The sequence below is a fragment of the Heloderma suspectum genome, chromosome 5 (assembly GCF_057233095.1).
Source record: "Heloderma suspectum isolate Gila_16-S chromosome 5, 16-S_ref, whole genome shotgun sequence".
Classification (NCBI taxonomy): Eukaryota; Metazoa; Chordata; class Lepidosauria; order Squamata; family Helodermatidae; genus Heloderma; species Heloderma suspectum.
The window spans coordinates 24,316,700-24,330,829 of NC_139462.1; the positions used below are offsets into that span (position 1 = coordinate 24,316,700).

General features: G+C 44.7%; 1 protein-coding gene across 4 annotated transcripts in view; it reads left to right on the forward strand.

The window, feature by feature from the left end:
- The window catches only part of LOC146343708 (E3 ISG15--protein ligase HERC5-like), a 60,408-nt gene extending 48,820 nt beyond the window's left edge, over positions 1–11,588 (forward strand). For 3 of the 4 annotated variants that reach the window (XM_084855608.1, XM_084855610.1, XM_084855609.1), the window contains 4 exons: positions 2,141–2,223; positions 8,669–8,852; positions 10,090–10,189; positions 11,038–11,588. In XM_084855608.1, the coding sequence (XP_084711734.1) occupies positions 2,141–2,223; positions 8,669–8,852; positions 10,090–10,189; positions 11,038–11,252 (582 nt within the window). In that variant the 3' untranslated portion in view covers positions 11,253–11,588. The remainder of the gene's footprint in view (positions 1–2,140; positions 2,224–8,668; positions 8,853–10,089; positions 10,190–11,037) is intronic. The other variant, XR_014791976.1, reaches the window with a different exon arrangement.
- The last annotated feature ends 2,542 nt before the right edge of the window (positions 11,589–14,130 follow it).

Here is a 14,130-nt window from a genome sequence, read left to right on the forward strand (position 1 = left end):
ATCTCAAGGGTACGTTTTGTGCAAAGACGGGCATGATAAAGGACAAAGAAGGCAGGGACCTAACAGAAGCAGATGAGATTAAGAAGAGGTGGCAAGAATACACAGAAGAACTATACAGGAAAGATCTGAATGTCCCTGATAGCCATGATAGTGCGGTCACTGAACTTGAGCCGGACATCCTCGAGAGTGAAGTCAAGTGGGCCTTAGGAAGCATTACTAACAACAAAGCTAGCGGAGATGACAGTCTCCCAGCTGAGCTATTTAAAATCCTAAAAGATGATGCTGTTAAAGTGCTGCATTCAATATGCCAACAAATCTGGAACACTCAACAGTGGCCACAAGACTGGAAAAGGTCAGTTTACATTCCAATTCCAAAGAAGGGCAACGCCAAAGAGTGTTCAAACTACCGCACAATTGCGCTCATTTCACATGCCAGCAAGGTGATGCTCAAAATCCTACAAGCTAGGCTTCAGCAGTATGCGAACCGAGAACTACCGGAAGTACAAGCTGGGTTTCGAAGAGGCAGAGGAACTAGAGATCAAATCGCCAACATTCGCTGCATCATGGAGAAAGCAAGAGAATTCCAGAAAAACGTCTATTTCTGCTTCATTGACTACGCTAAAGCCTTTGATTGTGTGGATCACAACAAACTATGGCAAATTCTTAAAGTGATGGGAGTACCAGACCACCTTACCTGTCTCCTGAGAAACCTGTACGAGGGTCAAGAAGCAACAGTAAGAACCAGACTTGGAACAACCGATTGGTTCAAAATTGGGAAAGGAGTACGACAAGGCTGCATATTGTCACCCTGCTTATTTAACTTATATGCAGAGTACATCATGAGAAATGCCGGATTGGATGAATCAGAGGTCGGAATTAAGATTGCCGGGAGAATTATCAACAACCTCCGACATGCAGACGATACCACCCTAATGGCAGAAAGCGAAGAGGATCTAAAGAGCCTCTTGTTGAGGGTGAAAGAGGAGAGTGCAAAAGCTGGTTTGAAACTCAACATTAAAAAAACGAAGATCATGTCATCTGGCCCTATCACTTCCTGGCATATAGAAGGGGAAGAAATGGAAGCAGTGACAGATTTTACTTTCTTGGGCTCCAAGATCACCGCAGATGGTGACTGTAGCCATGAAATTAAAAGACGCTTGCTCCTTGGGAGGAAAGCTATGGCCAACCTAGACAGCATAGTAAGAAGCAGAGACATCACCTTGCCGACAAAGGTCCGTCTAATCAAAGCTATGGTTTTCCCAGTAGTAATGTATGGCTGTGAGAGCTGGACTATAAGGAAGGCTGAGCGCCGAAGAATTGATGCTTTCGAACTGTGGTGCTGGAGAAGACTCTTACGAGTTCCCTGGACTGCAAGGAGGTCAAATCAGTCCATCCTAAAGGAAATCAACCCTGACTGCTCATTGGAAGGACAGATAATGAAGCTGAAGCTCCAATATTTTGGCCACCTAATGCAAAGAGAAAACTCCCTGGAAAAGACCCTGATGCTGGGAAAGACTGAAGGCAAAAGGAGAAGGGGACGGCAGAGGATGAGATGGCTAGATAGCATCACGGATGCAATGAATATGAACTTGAGCGCGCTCCGGGAGAGAGCGCAGGACAGGAAGGCCTGGCGTGCTATGGTCCATGGGGTCACGAAGAGTCGGACACGACTGAACGACTGAACAACAACAACAACAACAACAGTTCTATAAAGCTCAACATTACAGGATCAAAACCATTGTTACTAAAAGCTCAGGTGACAAGAATGGATCTGGCCTAGTAGTTATCATGGATAATTAGTATTAGGACTAATACTAATAATGGATAATAATAATGGTGGTGCCAGGTGAACCTCTTCAGGCAGGGAATTTCCAGAGTTCTTGGTTGCTGCTACCAAAAAGGCCTTCTCTTCAGTTGCCATCAACCTCACTTTTGAAGTGAGGGTTTTACAAGAAGGGTTTCAGAAGATGTTCTGAATTGCCAGGCAGGTTAATGGGGGAGGAGACATTCTTTCATATGGTTCATATGTCTGCATACATATAAGAGAATAATGGCATCTCTTAATGATCCATAGTAGTAGTAGTATTATTATTATTATTATTATTATTATTATTATTATTATACTATTGTCCCTCTTTAGATAATGGAAGAACATGAAGGATCCATAGTACAGATTGACCTGAAAGAAAATGGTGCCAACATTCCTGTCACCAAGTGCAACAGGCAAGATTCCATCGTTTTTCTTTTTTAACTAATTACAGTTATGCTGAAGCAGCATTATGTTAGAAATGGGTTCCCAATCCTATATTTCCCTTACGATGCTAATGCAGGACATCTGGATGTGGTGAGAATTCGTAGGCAGAATGGGTGGCTTAGCTCTTCCCCCATCCCGATTTCCCCCTGGATATCTTCCTCATGGTAGTTGTTAAAGTTGTTGCACTGCCCCCATCCCCAACGCCCAGCCAGGCTCTGAAATCAGTAGTAATCCTGGCTGGGGGAAAACAGCTGGGGGAGTGCAGGATTTGCAAGGGATAATTGGTGAGCCTAGGGCTAGTTAAGCACCCCGCTTCCCTCGCCACCAATGCTCCCTGTAAGTGGAGACACATATTTGCTGAGATAGAATCCATTCAAAATATAAAAACATAAATTGATATATTTTGGGGTCACAATGTGATTCCAGCGAAGTCAATGGCTAACTTAGGTCTTTGGTGAAAAAAGACCATGTCCAATCATGAGGCTTGTCAGCTAAAGCTGCTGGATAATGCTGGCCAAGGCTGGCCACTTACGTATCACCAAAGAAGAGGAAATACATCACCCAAAAAGAAGACATGGATTAGCATAACATTTTCATATGCTAATTGATGTGCAGAATTAGGAAGAATTACTAGAAGTTAAACAAAAATATCCTTGGAAAAGGGTGACAGGAGCAGAAGAACTAGAAGCCACTCTACACCAGTGGAAGCAGTGGAACTAGGGAACTGTTTCCAGGTACTTGAGGATGAGACTGGAGGACAGCCTGCAGAGGAAGAATTACAGGGGAACCTGCATGAGAGCGAGCAAGAGGATGTAGTTCAGTCAAGCAGAGGCAATGAAACCAAGGCCTACAACAACAAGAGAAGAGTAGTAGTAGTGGGAGACTCCTTGCTGCGTGTGATCGAAACCCAAGTATATCGCGAAGACCCATGGACTTGCCAGGTATGCTGTCTCCCATGAGGATGGATTAGAGACATGACTGAAGGGTTGCCTACACTCATAAAGCCCACTGACAGGTATCCCTTTCTTTTCATCCATGTGGGAACAAATGATACTGCCAAGCAGAGCTACGAAGAAATCACGTCAGACTTTGAAGCTTTGGGAAGGAAACTCAAGAACTTTGGGGCCCAGATAGTTTTCTCATCCATCCTTCCAGTAGTTAGAAGAGGGCTAGAGAGGGAAAGAAAAATACTCCGGGTGAATGACTGGCTACGAAGGTGGTGCCGACAAGAGAGATTTGGATTCTGGGATCGTGGGCTATACTTCCTGGAAGATGGACCGTTGGCAAGGGATGGGTTGCACCTCACAAAGGCTGGGAAGAATATGTTTGGCCACAGCATGAAGAACTTCATCAGGAGGACTTTAAACTGAATCCTACAGGGGAGGGAGACGTAAAGTTGGGGGTAACAATGGATGAAGGCTCGTGCACCACAACGGAGAGAACAACTCTAATAGCACCCAAAAATAGTCTTCACAAACATGTAGGAAGAAAGCCAGACTATAAAGCACATGGTCTTCAATGTCTATACACTAATGCCCAGAGTATGGGAAACAAACAGAACAAATCTGAACTCTTAATACAGGAGGGAAATTATGACTTGACAGGTGTAACTGAAACTTGGTGGGATGACTCCCATGACTGGAATACAGCAATTAAAGGCTATAACTTGTTCAAAAGGAACAGAAGGAACAGAAAAGGAGGTGGAGTTGCACTGTATGTTAAAAATACATATCTCTCCACAGAAATACAGGATGAGCTTGGTAGGCCCATCGAGAGCATCTGGGTTAAAATAAATGGAGCAAAGTATAAAAGGAGCTTGGTGGTTGGAGTCTACTACTGGCCACCCAATCAAGGAGAAGATGAGGATGAAACTTTTGAAAAGTAAATAGCCAATGTTTCAAGGAAGCATGATGTAGTAGTAATGGGGGACTTCAATTTCCCCGATATTTGTTGGGAGACAAATTCTGCAAAACATGGCCCCTCCAGGAAATTCCTGACTTGTGTTGCTGATAATTTCCTCCTGCAGAAAGTAGAGGAAGGAACTACAGGACTGGCTATCCTTGACTTGATCCTAACTAACAGAGATGACTTAGTGGATCAAGTAGCAGTTACAGGAACTCTGGGGGAAGTGACCATGGTATACTTGAGTTCTTGGTTCTAAAGAAAGCAAAAGCTGAGTGTAGCCAAATGTGTACCCTGGATTTTAGGAAAGCCAATTTTAATAAACTCAGAACAATGATCAGTAAGGTCCCATGGCAAGTGACTCTAATGAGAAAAGGAGTCCAAGATGGGTGGGAGCTTTTAAAAAGAAATTCTCAGGGCACAATTAGAAACAATTCCAACAAGAAGAAAAGGTGGAAGACAACAGAAGAAGCCAGTGTGGCTTCACAAAAAGCTTAGAGATGACCTGAAAACAAAAAAGGACACATATAGGAAGTGGAAAGAAGGCCAAGCAACAAAGGAAGAGTACAGGCAGGTAGCACAGAATTGTAGGGATGGCGTCAGGAAAGCTAAAGCTGAGAACGAGCTGAGGTTAGCAAGGGATGCCAAAAGGAACAAAAAGGCTTTCTTCAGCTACTTGCATAGTAAAAGACAGAGGAAAGAAATGGTGGTTCAGCTATTAAATAAGGATGGCAAAATGATAACAAAAGACAAGGAAAAGGCGTAAGTGCTCAATTCCTAGTTTGGCTCAGTCTTCTCCCCAAAGAGGGTTTATGAGCCCCCTGGCAAAGGTGAAGTACAGGCTGAAGGGGCAGGATTGCAGCTTGAGATCGATAGGCATATGGTCAAGAAACATCTAATTACTTTGAATGAGTTCAAATCTCCAGGGCCAGATGAACTGCATCCTAGAGTAATAAAGGAACTGTCAGAACCACTGTCTATTATCTTTGAGAAATCATGAAGGACGGGTGAAGTGCCAGATGACTGGAGGAGGGCCAATGTTGTTCCTAACTTCAAAAAGGGCAAAAAGGAGGAACTTGGGAACTACAGACCAGTCAGTCTGATATCAATCCCTGGGAAAATTCTGGAGCAGATCATAAAGCAATCCATCTGTAAGCACCTTGAAAACAATGCAGTGATTACTCGAAGCCAACATGGATTTGTCAAGAACAAATCCTGCCAGACGAATCTGATCTCATTTTTTGATCAAGTAACCTCCCTCTAAAGTCTTTGACTGTGTGGATCATAACAAATTGTGGCAGGTTCTTGGTGGTATGGGGATACAAAATCATCTTGTCTGCCTCCTGAGGAATCCGTATAACGACTAAGTAGCAACGGTAAGAACAGACTACAGAACAACGGACTGGTTTAAGATTGGGAAGGGTGCATGGCAGGGTTATATACTCTCACCCTACCTATTCATCCTGTACGCAGAACAGATCATGTGATGTGCTGGGCTTGATGAAGCCAAGGCTGGAGTTAAAATCGCTGGAAGAAACATTAACAATCTCAGATATGCAGATGATACCACTTTGATGCTGAAAGCGAGGAGGTGCTGAGAAACCTTATGACGAAGGTGAAAGAAGAAAGTGCAAAAACTCGGTTGCAGTTAAACCTCAAAAAAACCAAGGTTATGGCAACCAGCTTGATTGATAACTGGCAAATAGAGGGAGAAAACGTGGAGGCAGTGGCAGACTTTGTATTTCTAGGCGCAAAGATTACTGCAGACGCTGACTGCAGCCAGGAAATCAGAAGACGTTTACTTCTTGGGAGGAGAGCAATGACAAATCTTAATCAAATAGTTAACAGCAGAGACATCACACTGACAACAAAGGTCCACATAGTGAAAGCAATGGTATTCCCCGTAGTAACCTATGGCTGTGAGAGCTGGACCATAAGGAAGGCTGAGCGAAGGAAGATAGATGCTTTTGAACTGTGGTGCTGGAGCGTGCCTTGGACTGCAAGAAGATCAAACCAGTCCATACTCCAGGAAATAGAACCAGACTGCTCACTTGGGGGAATGATATTAAAGGCAAAACTGAAGTACTCTGGCCACATCATGAGAAGACAGGATACCCTGGAGAAGATGCTGATGCTAGGGAAAGTGGAAGGCAAAAGAAAGAGGGGCCGACCAAGGGCAAGATGGATGGATGATATTCTGGAGGTGACAGACTTGACCTTGGGGGAGCTGGGGGTGGCGACAGCCGACAGGAAGCTCTGGCATGGGCTGGTCCATGAAGACACGAAGAGTCGGAAGCGACTGAACAAATAAACAACAACCTCCTCCCTTGTGGACTGTGGGAATGCTGTGGACATAATATACCTCGACTTCAGCAAAGCTTTCAACAAAGTGCCCCATGATCTCCTGATGAGCAAACTAGCTCAATGTGGGCTAGATGAAACAACAATCAGGTGGATCCACAGTTGGCTACAGAATCGGACTCAAAGAGTGACTATCAACGGGATCTTCTCAAACTGGGGAGACCTAATGAGCGGGGTGCCACAAGGCTCAGTCCTGGGCCCAGTGCTCTTCAACATTTTTATTAATGACTTGGAGGAGTAGGTGCAAGGAATGCTGATCAAATTTGCAGATGACACAACACTGGGCGGGATAGCTAATATCCTGGAAGACAGAAACAGAATTCAAAGTGATGTTGATAGGCTGGAGTGCTGGGCAGAAAACAACAGAATGAAATGTAATAGGGATAAATGCCAAATTCTGTACCTAGGAAAAAGAAACCAAATGCAGTTACAAGATGGGGGATACTTGCTTCAAAAATACTACGAGCAAGAAGGATCTTGGAATTGTTGTAGATCACAAGCTGAATATGAGCCAACAACGTGATGTGGCTGCAAAAAAGGCAAATGCTATTTTGGGCTGCATTAATAGAAGTATAGCTTCCAAATCCTGGGAAGTACTAGTTCCCCTCGACTCAGCACTGGTTAGGCCACATCTTGAATACTGTGTCCAGTTCTGGGCGCCATACTTTAAGAAGGATGCAGACAAACTGGAGAGGGTTCAGAGGAGGGCAACAAAGATGATCCGGGGACTGGAAACAAAGCCCTATGAGGAGAGACTGAAGAAACTGGGCAAGTTTAGCCTTGAGAAGAGAAGACTGAGGGGAGATATGATAGCACTTTTCAAGGACTTGAAAGGTTGTCACAGAGAGGAAGGCCAGGATCTCTTCTCGATCATCCCAGAGTGCAGGACACGGAATAATGGGTTCAAGTTACAGGAAGCCAGATTCCGGCTGAACATCAGGAAAAACTTCCTGACTGTTAGTGCAATACAACAATAGAAGAAATTACTTAGGGAGGTGGTGGGCTCTCCCACACTGGAGGCATTCAAGACAAGGCTGGACAGCCACCTGTCAGGGATGCTTTGACTTGGATTCCTGCATTCAGCAGGGGGTTGGACTTGATGGGCTAATAGCCCCCTTCCCACCCTACTATTCTATGATTCTATTATTCTGTGATTCATGGGACATGTCGCATGAAGACCACCATAAGGCAGCCTTCCTCAACCTGATGCCCTCCAGGTGTGTTAGACTACAGCTCCCAGCATGTCCCAGCCAGTTGTAGTCCAACACATCTGGAAGGTGCCAGGCTGGGGAAGGTATGAAGTAGCTCTTGTCCATATGAGCAATACTCATAAACGTGAACCACCGTGTCAACATTAAATTATCCGTGGCTTCACTGGCCCCAGGATGACTCTGCTATAAGTGGAAGACTCATCATCAGGGCAGCGGGGCAGAGACCAAGAAAAGCCTTTAGTGAATATTAAATCAAAACTTCTTTAGGCCTTCAAATCTTTACAAGTGAGATTCACATTAGGAAAAAGAACATGGAGATCTGAAAGGCAAGCATGTTACTGGCCTGCAGATAGTAGTGATAGTAATATACGTTGTTATATACTATATATATTGTATAGTGCTTTCAGGTATTCAAACTACTTCACATACATTACTTTGTAATCTTGGCAACAACATGTAAGCTAACTCAGTATTATTGTCCCAGTGTAGGCTAAGAGAGTGATTTCCCCAAGGCCACCTAGTAAGTTTGCCACAAAGGTAAGATTCAAACCAGGAACTTCCCAAGTCCCGCTCAGTCTCTTGGGCTGAAGTCCTATACCCACTTAATTGGATTAAGTTCCATTGAACTGAATGGGCCTTACTTCTGAGTAGGCATGTATAGGTTTGTGTGGACATCTTCTCCCACCAGGTAGTAGTTATGTGGCCAAGAAGATGGGCAGAATTGCTGCCTCTTGTCCTTCTGCAGTCTTACTAGCAATAGCCTCTTGGAAAGCAAGTCATGCTGTTGTTAACTGCTGCTGTTTTATGAGCTGATGATGGATTATAAACAATAATTGCTTCGTGTTGCGTATTATTTTTAGATTGTGTGTACGCCACTTTAGGTGCTTCACAGAAATGCAGTCTATAAATGTAGTAAACAAATACATTAATATATTTACAGAAAAGAATATGTTGATGCTTACGTGAATTACCGGTTCAATGATTCAGTTGAGAAGCAGTTCGGGGATTTCATGCGTGGATTTGAAAGAGGCTGCCCAACTAAGAAGTGGAAATGCTTCCTTCCTGCTGAGCTCAGAATCATTCTGTTTGGATATACAAAATACAACTGGGAACAACTAGAAAAGGTAGAACATGCATTTTACCCATGGGTATATTAGCCACTCGGTGAAATGTGCTACAGAATGTATGTTCTGGTGCATTTCCATTGCAATCGTCAGTTTTGCTTTTTGAGGCATTAATCGTTGTCCACACCCAATGTACTTGGTGAGCCTTGTGTATCATACCATTTAGCATATGCATAGTATTACTATAATTTGTTCTTCTTTGCATTTGTGGGAGGGCTTAAGTGTGTGTGTGTGTGTGTGTGTGTGAGAGAGAGAGAGAGAGAGAGAGAGAGAGAGAGAGAGCTCACTAGATTTATGCTCAACCACTTACTGAGATAAAATATTGTTAATGTGATGAGTATGGGCAAAAATCAGAGAGAACAAGTAAGTGAAGATAGTGAAATATACAGAGTAGTGTACAATCGGTATAAAGACATTGACAGTGCAATCCTATGCATACTTACTTCGTAGTAAGCTCATTGAACATAGTGGGAACTACTACTGAGTAGCCATAGGATTGCACTGTGAAAAAGTTAAAGATATAGGAGCGGGTCTAGGCATGGCTCAGTTACATAAGCGATCCAAGCGGTCCTTTGGGGTAGCAGTGTTTTTGTGGGCACCCATGTAGCATTGCCTGGTCCAAAATCCACACTCCAGCATGCTCAGCAGCAGGGTAAGGGATCCCAGGATGCACCTCTCAGACTGTACAGAGCAGCTGCTTTGGGCAACAGAGGTCTTGAACTGGCTTTGGGGGGCACAAGGCCCCAAACTATAGACACTGCAAAACCTTAGTCTTACTAAGCTGCTAGACTTCTCAGTGAGTCTAGGCTTCTGAGACAATGAAAGCAGAGGGGCAGGGATGTCATCTGGCTTACTTGGACCTATCAATGTTAGTCAGCTGGTCTCCATATAGTTCCTTCCTTTGAAGAGAGCTGGATGGTAGCATACAGACCATATCCCTGCCAAATGTCCCTCAGTTCTTGAGCTCAGAAGCCACCCTTGAGTCCTAATAATTATACAGGTACAATCAACAGTCAGCTTAGGGTTGGCTGCAGCTTCCTGACTTGACAAGCTGACACTTGTTGGCAAACCTGGGTTTGCCAGGAAGAAATATGTGGAGCGCCCCTCCGATTCCATCTATAAAAACATAAGGATGACTGAAGTCTCTCACTGGATTATGCTGGGCAATGAATGTTGGTTTATATAAAGAGATATTGAAGGATTAACAGAGCAGGGCTATTTGTATTCTCTGTGACAGAATGCCAAGTATGCTGGTTATGATGAGTCAGATGAAACAATCAAGAATTTTTGGGCAGTGTTTCATGACCTTCCAGAGGAAAAGAAGAAGGATTTTCTAGGTAATAAATATTTCTTTAAAAAGATAACATTAGGGTGCAATCCTATGCAAGTTTAGATAGAAAAAAGTCCTACAACTCCTAGCATGCTGTAGCCAGCCGTGCTGGCTGGAGAATGCTGGGAATTGGACGTTTTTCTGTCTAAACATGCATAGGATTGCACCCTTAATCATTCATCTGATACTGTGCTACTCATTTTAAGTGCTTTTACAGGTAGGCCTTGCACAGGGAACCCTATTATTATTATTCACACAGTTCCCAACGTTCCTCCAAGGGGCCTAGGTGTATGGGAGTTATTCCATAGAATGTTAAAGTTAATAGTGAGTGATCTGCTGAAAGCCACCCAGTGAGCGTCAGCAATTCGAATCTATGTGTCCCTATGCCCAGAGAGCTTCGGCTACTGGGTGGTATAGAAATGTAATTAAAAATAAATGTCAAATCCAGCACTCGAGCCACGACATTACACCAACACATCTGGTGTGGGTCTTGTCACCGAGAGCCACGACCGCAACATTTGCTTAAGCACCTCGTGAAAAGCACGCCCCATGTTTATATCTTGCTCTTACATGGGGGCTTTTTGAACAGCTTCAGATGTTCCTACACCATTCACTTGGCTCCGTGCACAGAAGAAGTGGGCTGGCTCCAACTTCCCAGGGCATGTCCACTGCATATTTGCAGATGCGCTTCTTCTCTTTGAAACATTACAGTGTTCACCACATGGACATGTTGGAGGCTCGTCTGCTAGCTAAAGTGTAAAGCAGCCCTTCTTCCACATGCATTGTTCTTACTTGTTGTTGTTGTTGTTGTTGCTAATATACGTTCTGGCTGCGTAATGGTTGTTATCTCTTCAGCTTTCCTCACAGGCACTGATCACATTCCAGCTCAAGGGATGGAAAGGTTCACATGGACTATTGTGGATTCAAGGAAAGAAGGTGCAGACCAGTGGTATCCTGAAGCCTCCACTTGCTATCAAGTCTTGCTCCTGCCCAGATACACTGACAGAGATGTTCTTGAGAAAATGCTCCTGGGTGCTCTAGAGTACTGTGAAAAATTTGGTCTTCCCTAAAGCCTGGAAGTAGTTTCTGGTTGTACTTTTTCTGAAACTGCCATCATTTTCTATCTAACTCTTTTGTTCACTGAAAAGATCCCCACCACGACGCATGAGAGAGTAGATTCCCCCCACCCCCTTATAGCCAGTGTTGTGTAGTAGCTAGAGTATTCGACTACAAGTGTGGAGAGACCTGGGTTCAAATCCACACACACATGAAGCTCAATGACTTCACTCTTTCCCAGCCTGACCTACCTCACAGGGTTGTTGTGAGGATAAAAGGTGAATGCAGCCATGTGCATGGTCCCAAGATCCTTGGAGGGTAAATAAATTAATAACATATTTTCAAACAACACAGATTGGATTTGCCTTTATTTGGGGAAAAGGGTGATAAACTGATGCAAAGCTGCCTAAATATTATGTAAGTGCGTTGCATTTTGGGGGGGAAATTACATATACATACAAAATTCCACTTCTACATAATGGACACAATCTTGAGAAAGTTAGCATGCCTAATGGTTGGCGATCTGTCCCAATCCAAGCCAGCATACATTTCAGGAGAGCTTTAAAACTTTTGTCTATGAGTTAGCAGTTAATGGCCAAAGCTAAGCAAGGATGGGATAACTCAAATATGGACAGCAATCCTATTGGGATAGGCGGCTGCCTCCAAATTTGGAGGCGACCACCTATCCAATGCAGGGCAGGTGGCACGTGGAGGGTATCTTCTCCTCTGTTCTCTGGCTGCCCGACATTTGTGGCTAGACAGCTGATTTTGGTTGCCTAGCTGTGGGACATCAGAGCAGGGGGGGAGGCCGGATGACGCATAGGAAGCATCATACCAGCACTTCCACATTCCCCACTCCCAGGAACACCCCCTTTGGCCCCGCTCCATGCTGCTCATCCAAACATGGAGCCTGGGGACAACCCACGCCACCAACGAGGCAGCGGGGGAGGCGGTTTTCCGGGAGCTGACAGAGCGTGGGCTCGGAGGTCAGTTCCCAGAAATGGAACAATCCTATGGCCATCTAGCTGCTGTCTAACAGCCATTGGATTGCGCCTTTCATTGGTTATTTTAAAACTCTCCCTGGGTTGAACCCATGCCTTGTGATGTGTTCCATGTGTATTATGGGGGAGCTAGTGCAGTGTCATGGATATCGGACTAGGACCAGGAAGAGCTGGTTTCATACCCCCTCAGCCATTATTTCTTGACTTACGGCGCAATCCTATTCAGATAGGCGGCCGCCTCTGAACTCAGAGGCGACTGCCTATCCACAGCAGGGCAGGAGAAGCACGGAGGTGATTATCCCTTCCATGCTTCTCCTGCCCTGCATTTGTGGCTAGACGGCCGATTTCGGCCGTCTAGCCATGGGAGGACAGAGAGGGGGAGGAGGCTGCTGTACGACACATAGGATGTGTCTGTACAGGCATGTCTGCCCTCCCTGCCCTGGAACGCCCCAGACATGCCCCTTTTTGGCGGCTCCCTGCTCCTCTTGCGAGCAGAGGATAGGGCTGTTCCGCGCTGCCTTGGGGGCAGTGCAGAAGTGCGGGGAGGTCAGTTCTCCAGGAACTGACCTCAGAGCGCGGGCTCCAAGGTCAGTTCCTGGAAAACAACATATCCTACGGCCATCTAGCCACTGTCTAGCGGCCATTGGATTGCTCCATCCACCTACTTAGATGGTGTTGTACAATTCCAGGGCATGATCTGAAATTATTATTTTAGTCATTTCAATATTTACAGGCCGCCTTTCAGGACAGAAGCCCTCCCAGGGCAGCATGCAACATCAAAATGCATATAACAAGATTCACAATTTTAAAAACCTGCTGTGGTAATAAAAGCAGCAAAAGTTCCACAAAGCCACATACATCAGCATAAGATATAACCTACAGCATAATTGCAGCTATAACCCAGTCTGATAAAACGTAATCGGGGGAAGGCCAGAGTGAATGCATATGACGCAGCTACCTTGCTGAAGCTAAGCAAGTTTAGGTCAGATCAGAGTTTGGATGGGAACCTTGACTTCTATAAGAAAGGTGTGTGAGGGAGTCTAAATGTAATAAATCAGTTTAATCTGTTCTGACCTCCTTAGGGGAAGGGTGAGGTAAAAATGTAATAAATAAAATGTTCAGGGCCAGTGGTGCTGCTACGGCTGGATCTCAGGGCCAAAGTACGGGGGAGGAGGTGTTTCCAAGTGACCACCCACACAGTAGCAGGTGATGGGGGCAGAGGCCCAGTGTCAGCACCTTGGCTGGCATGGGCATGCTGGGGCTGATGCCGGTTACTGCAGCATCATTGTTTGTTAGTTTGTTTGTTTTAAACATTCTATAGAGCCTTTCTACATGAGGCTTTTATTGTGCACTCATGATTGCTCACTCATGGTAGTTTGCAGATCCTTTACATAAAGTCATCCTCCTCCAGGGCATCTCCCGTTCTTTATAACCATTTCCCAGACTTTCTTTTGATTGAGGAAAGTGTGGTATTATTTAGAAATAATGGAATGAGGGTCTCATCTAATTGTGCAGCTCCGCTATACTGCAGCACCATCTAGTGGCTGTATAATGAAATATATAGAAAGGCAGAGAAAGACACCCCCCCACACACACACACACACAATCATGTGCAAAGGAGCAAATCTTAATCCCACAAAGAATCTGGAAGCAGAAGCCTTAGTAAAGGTGAGGGCTAAAAGCCTCATGTAGAAATATCCATAGTCTGAGGTGGCTGGCCAGGCATATATATGGTTACAGATACTCATTTTTACTTTAAAATAAATATCCTTTTCTACAACAAAATGGTGTTTATTCCCAAGTTAAACGTGCTTGGCATCAGGGCAGTAGAAGCAAACTCCATTTTATTCCTGTAGTCATGAATGTGCTATGACTTCAGTGAGTTTAACAT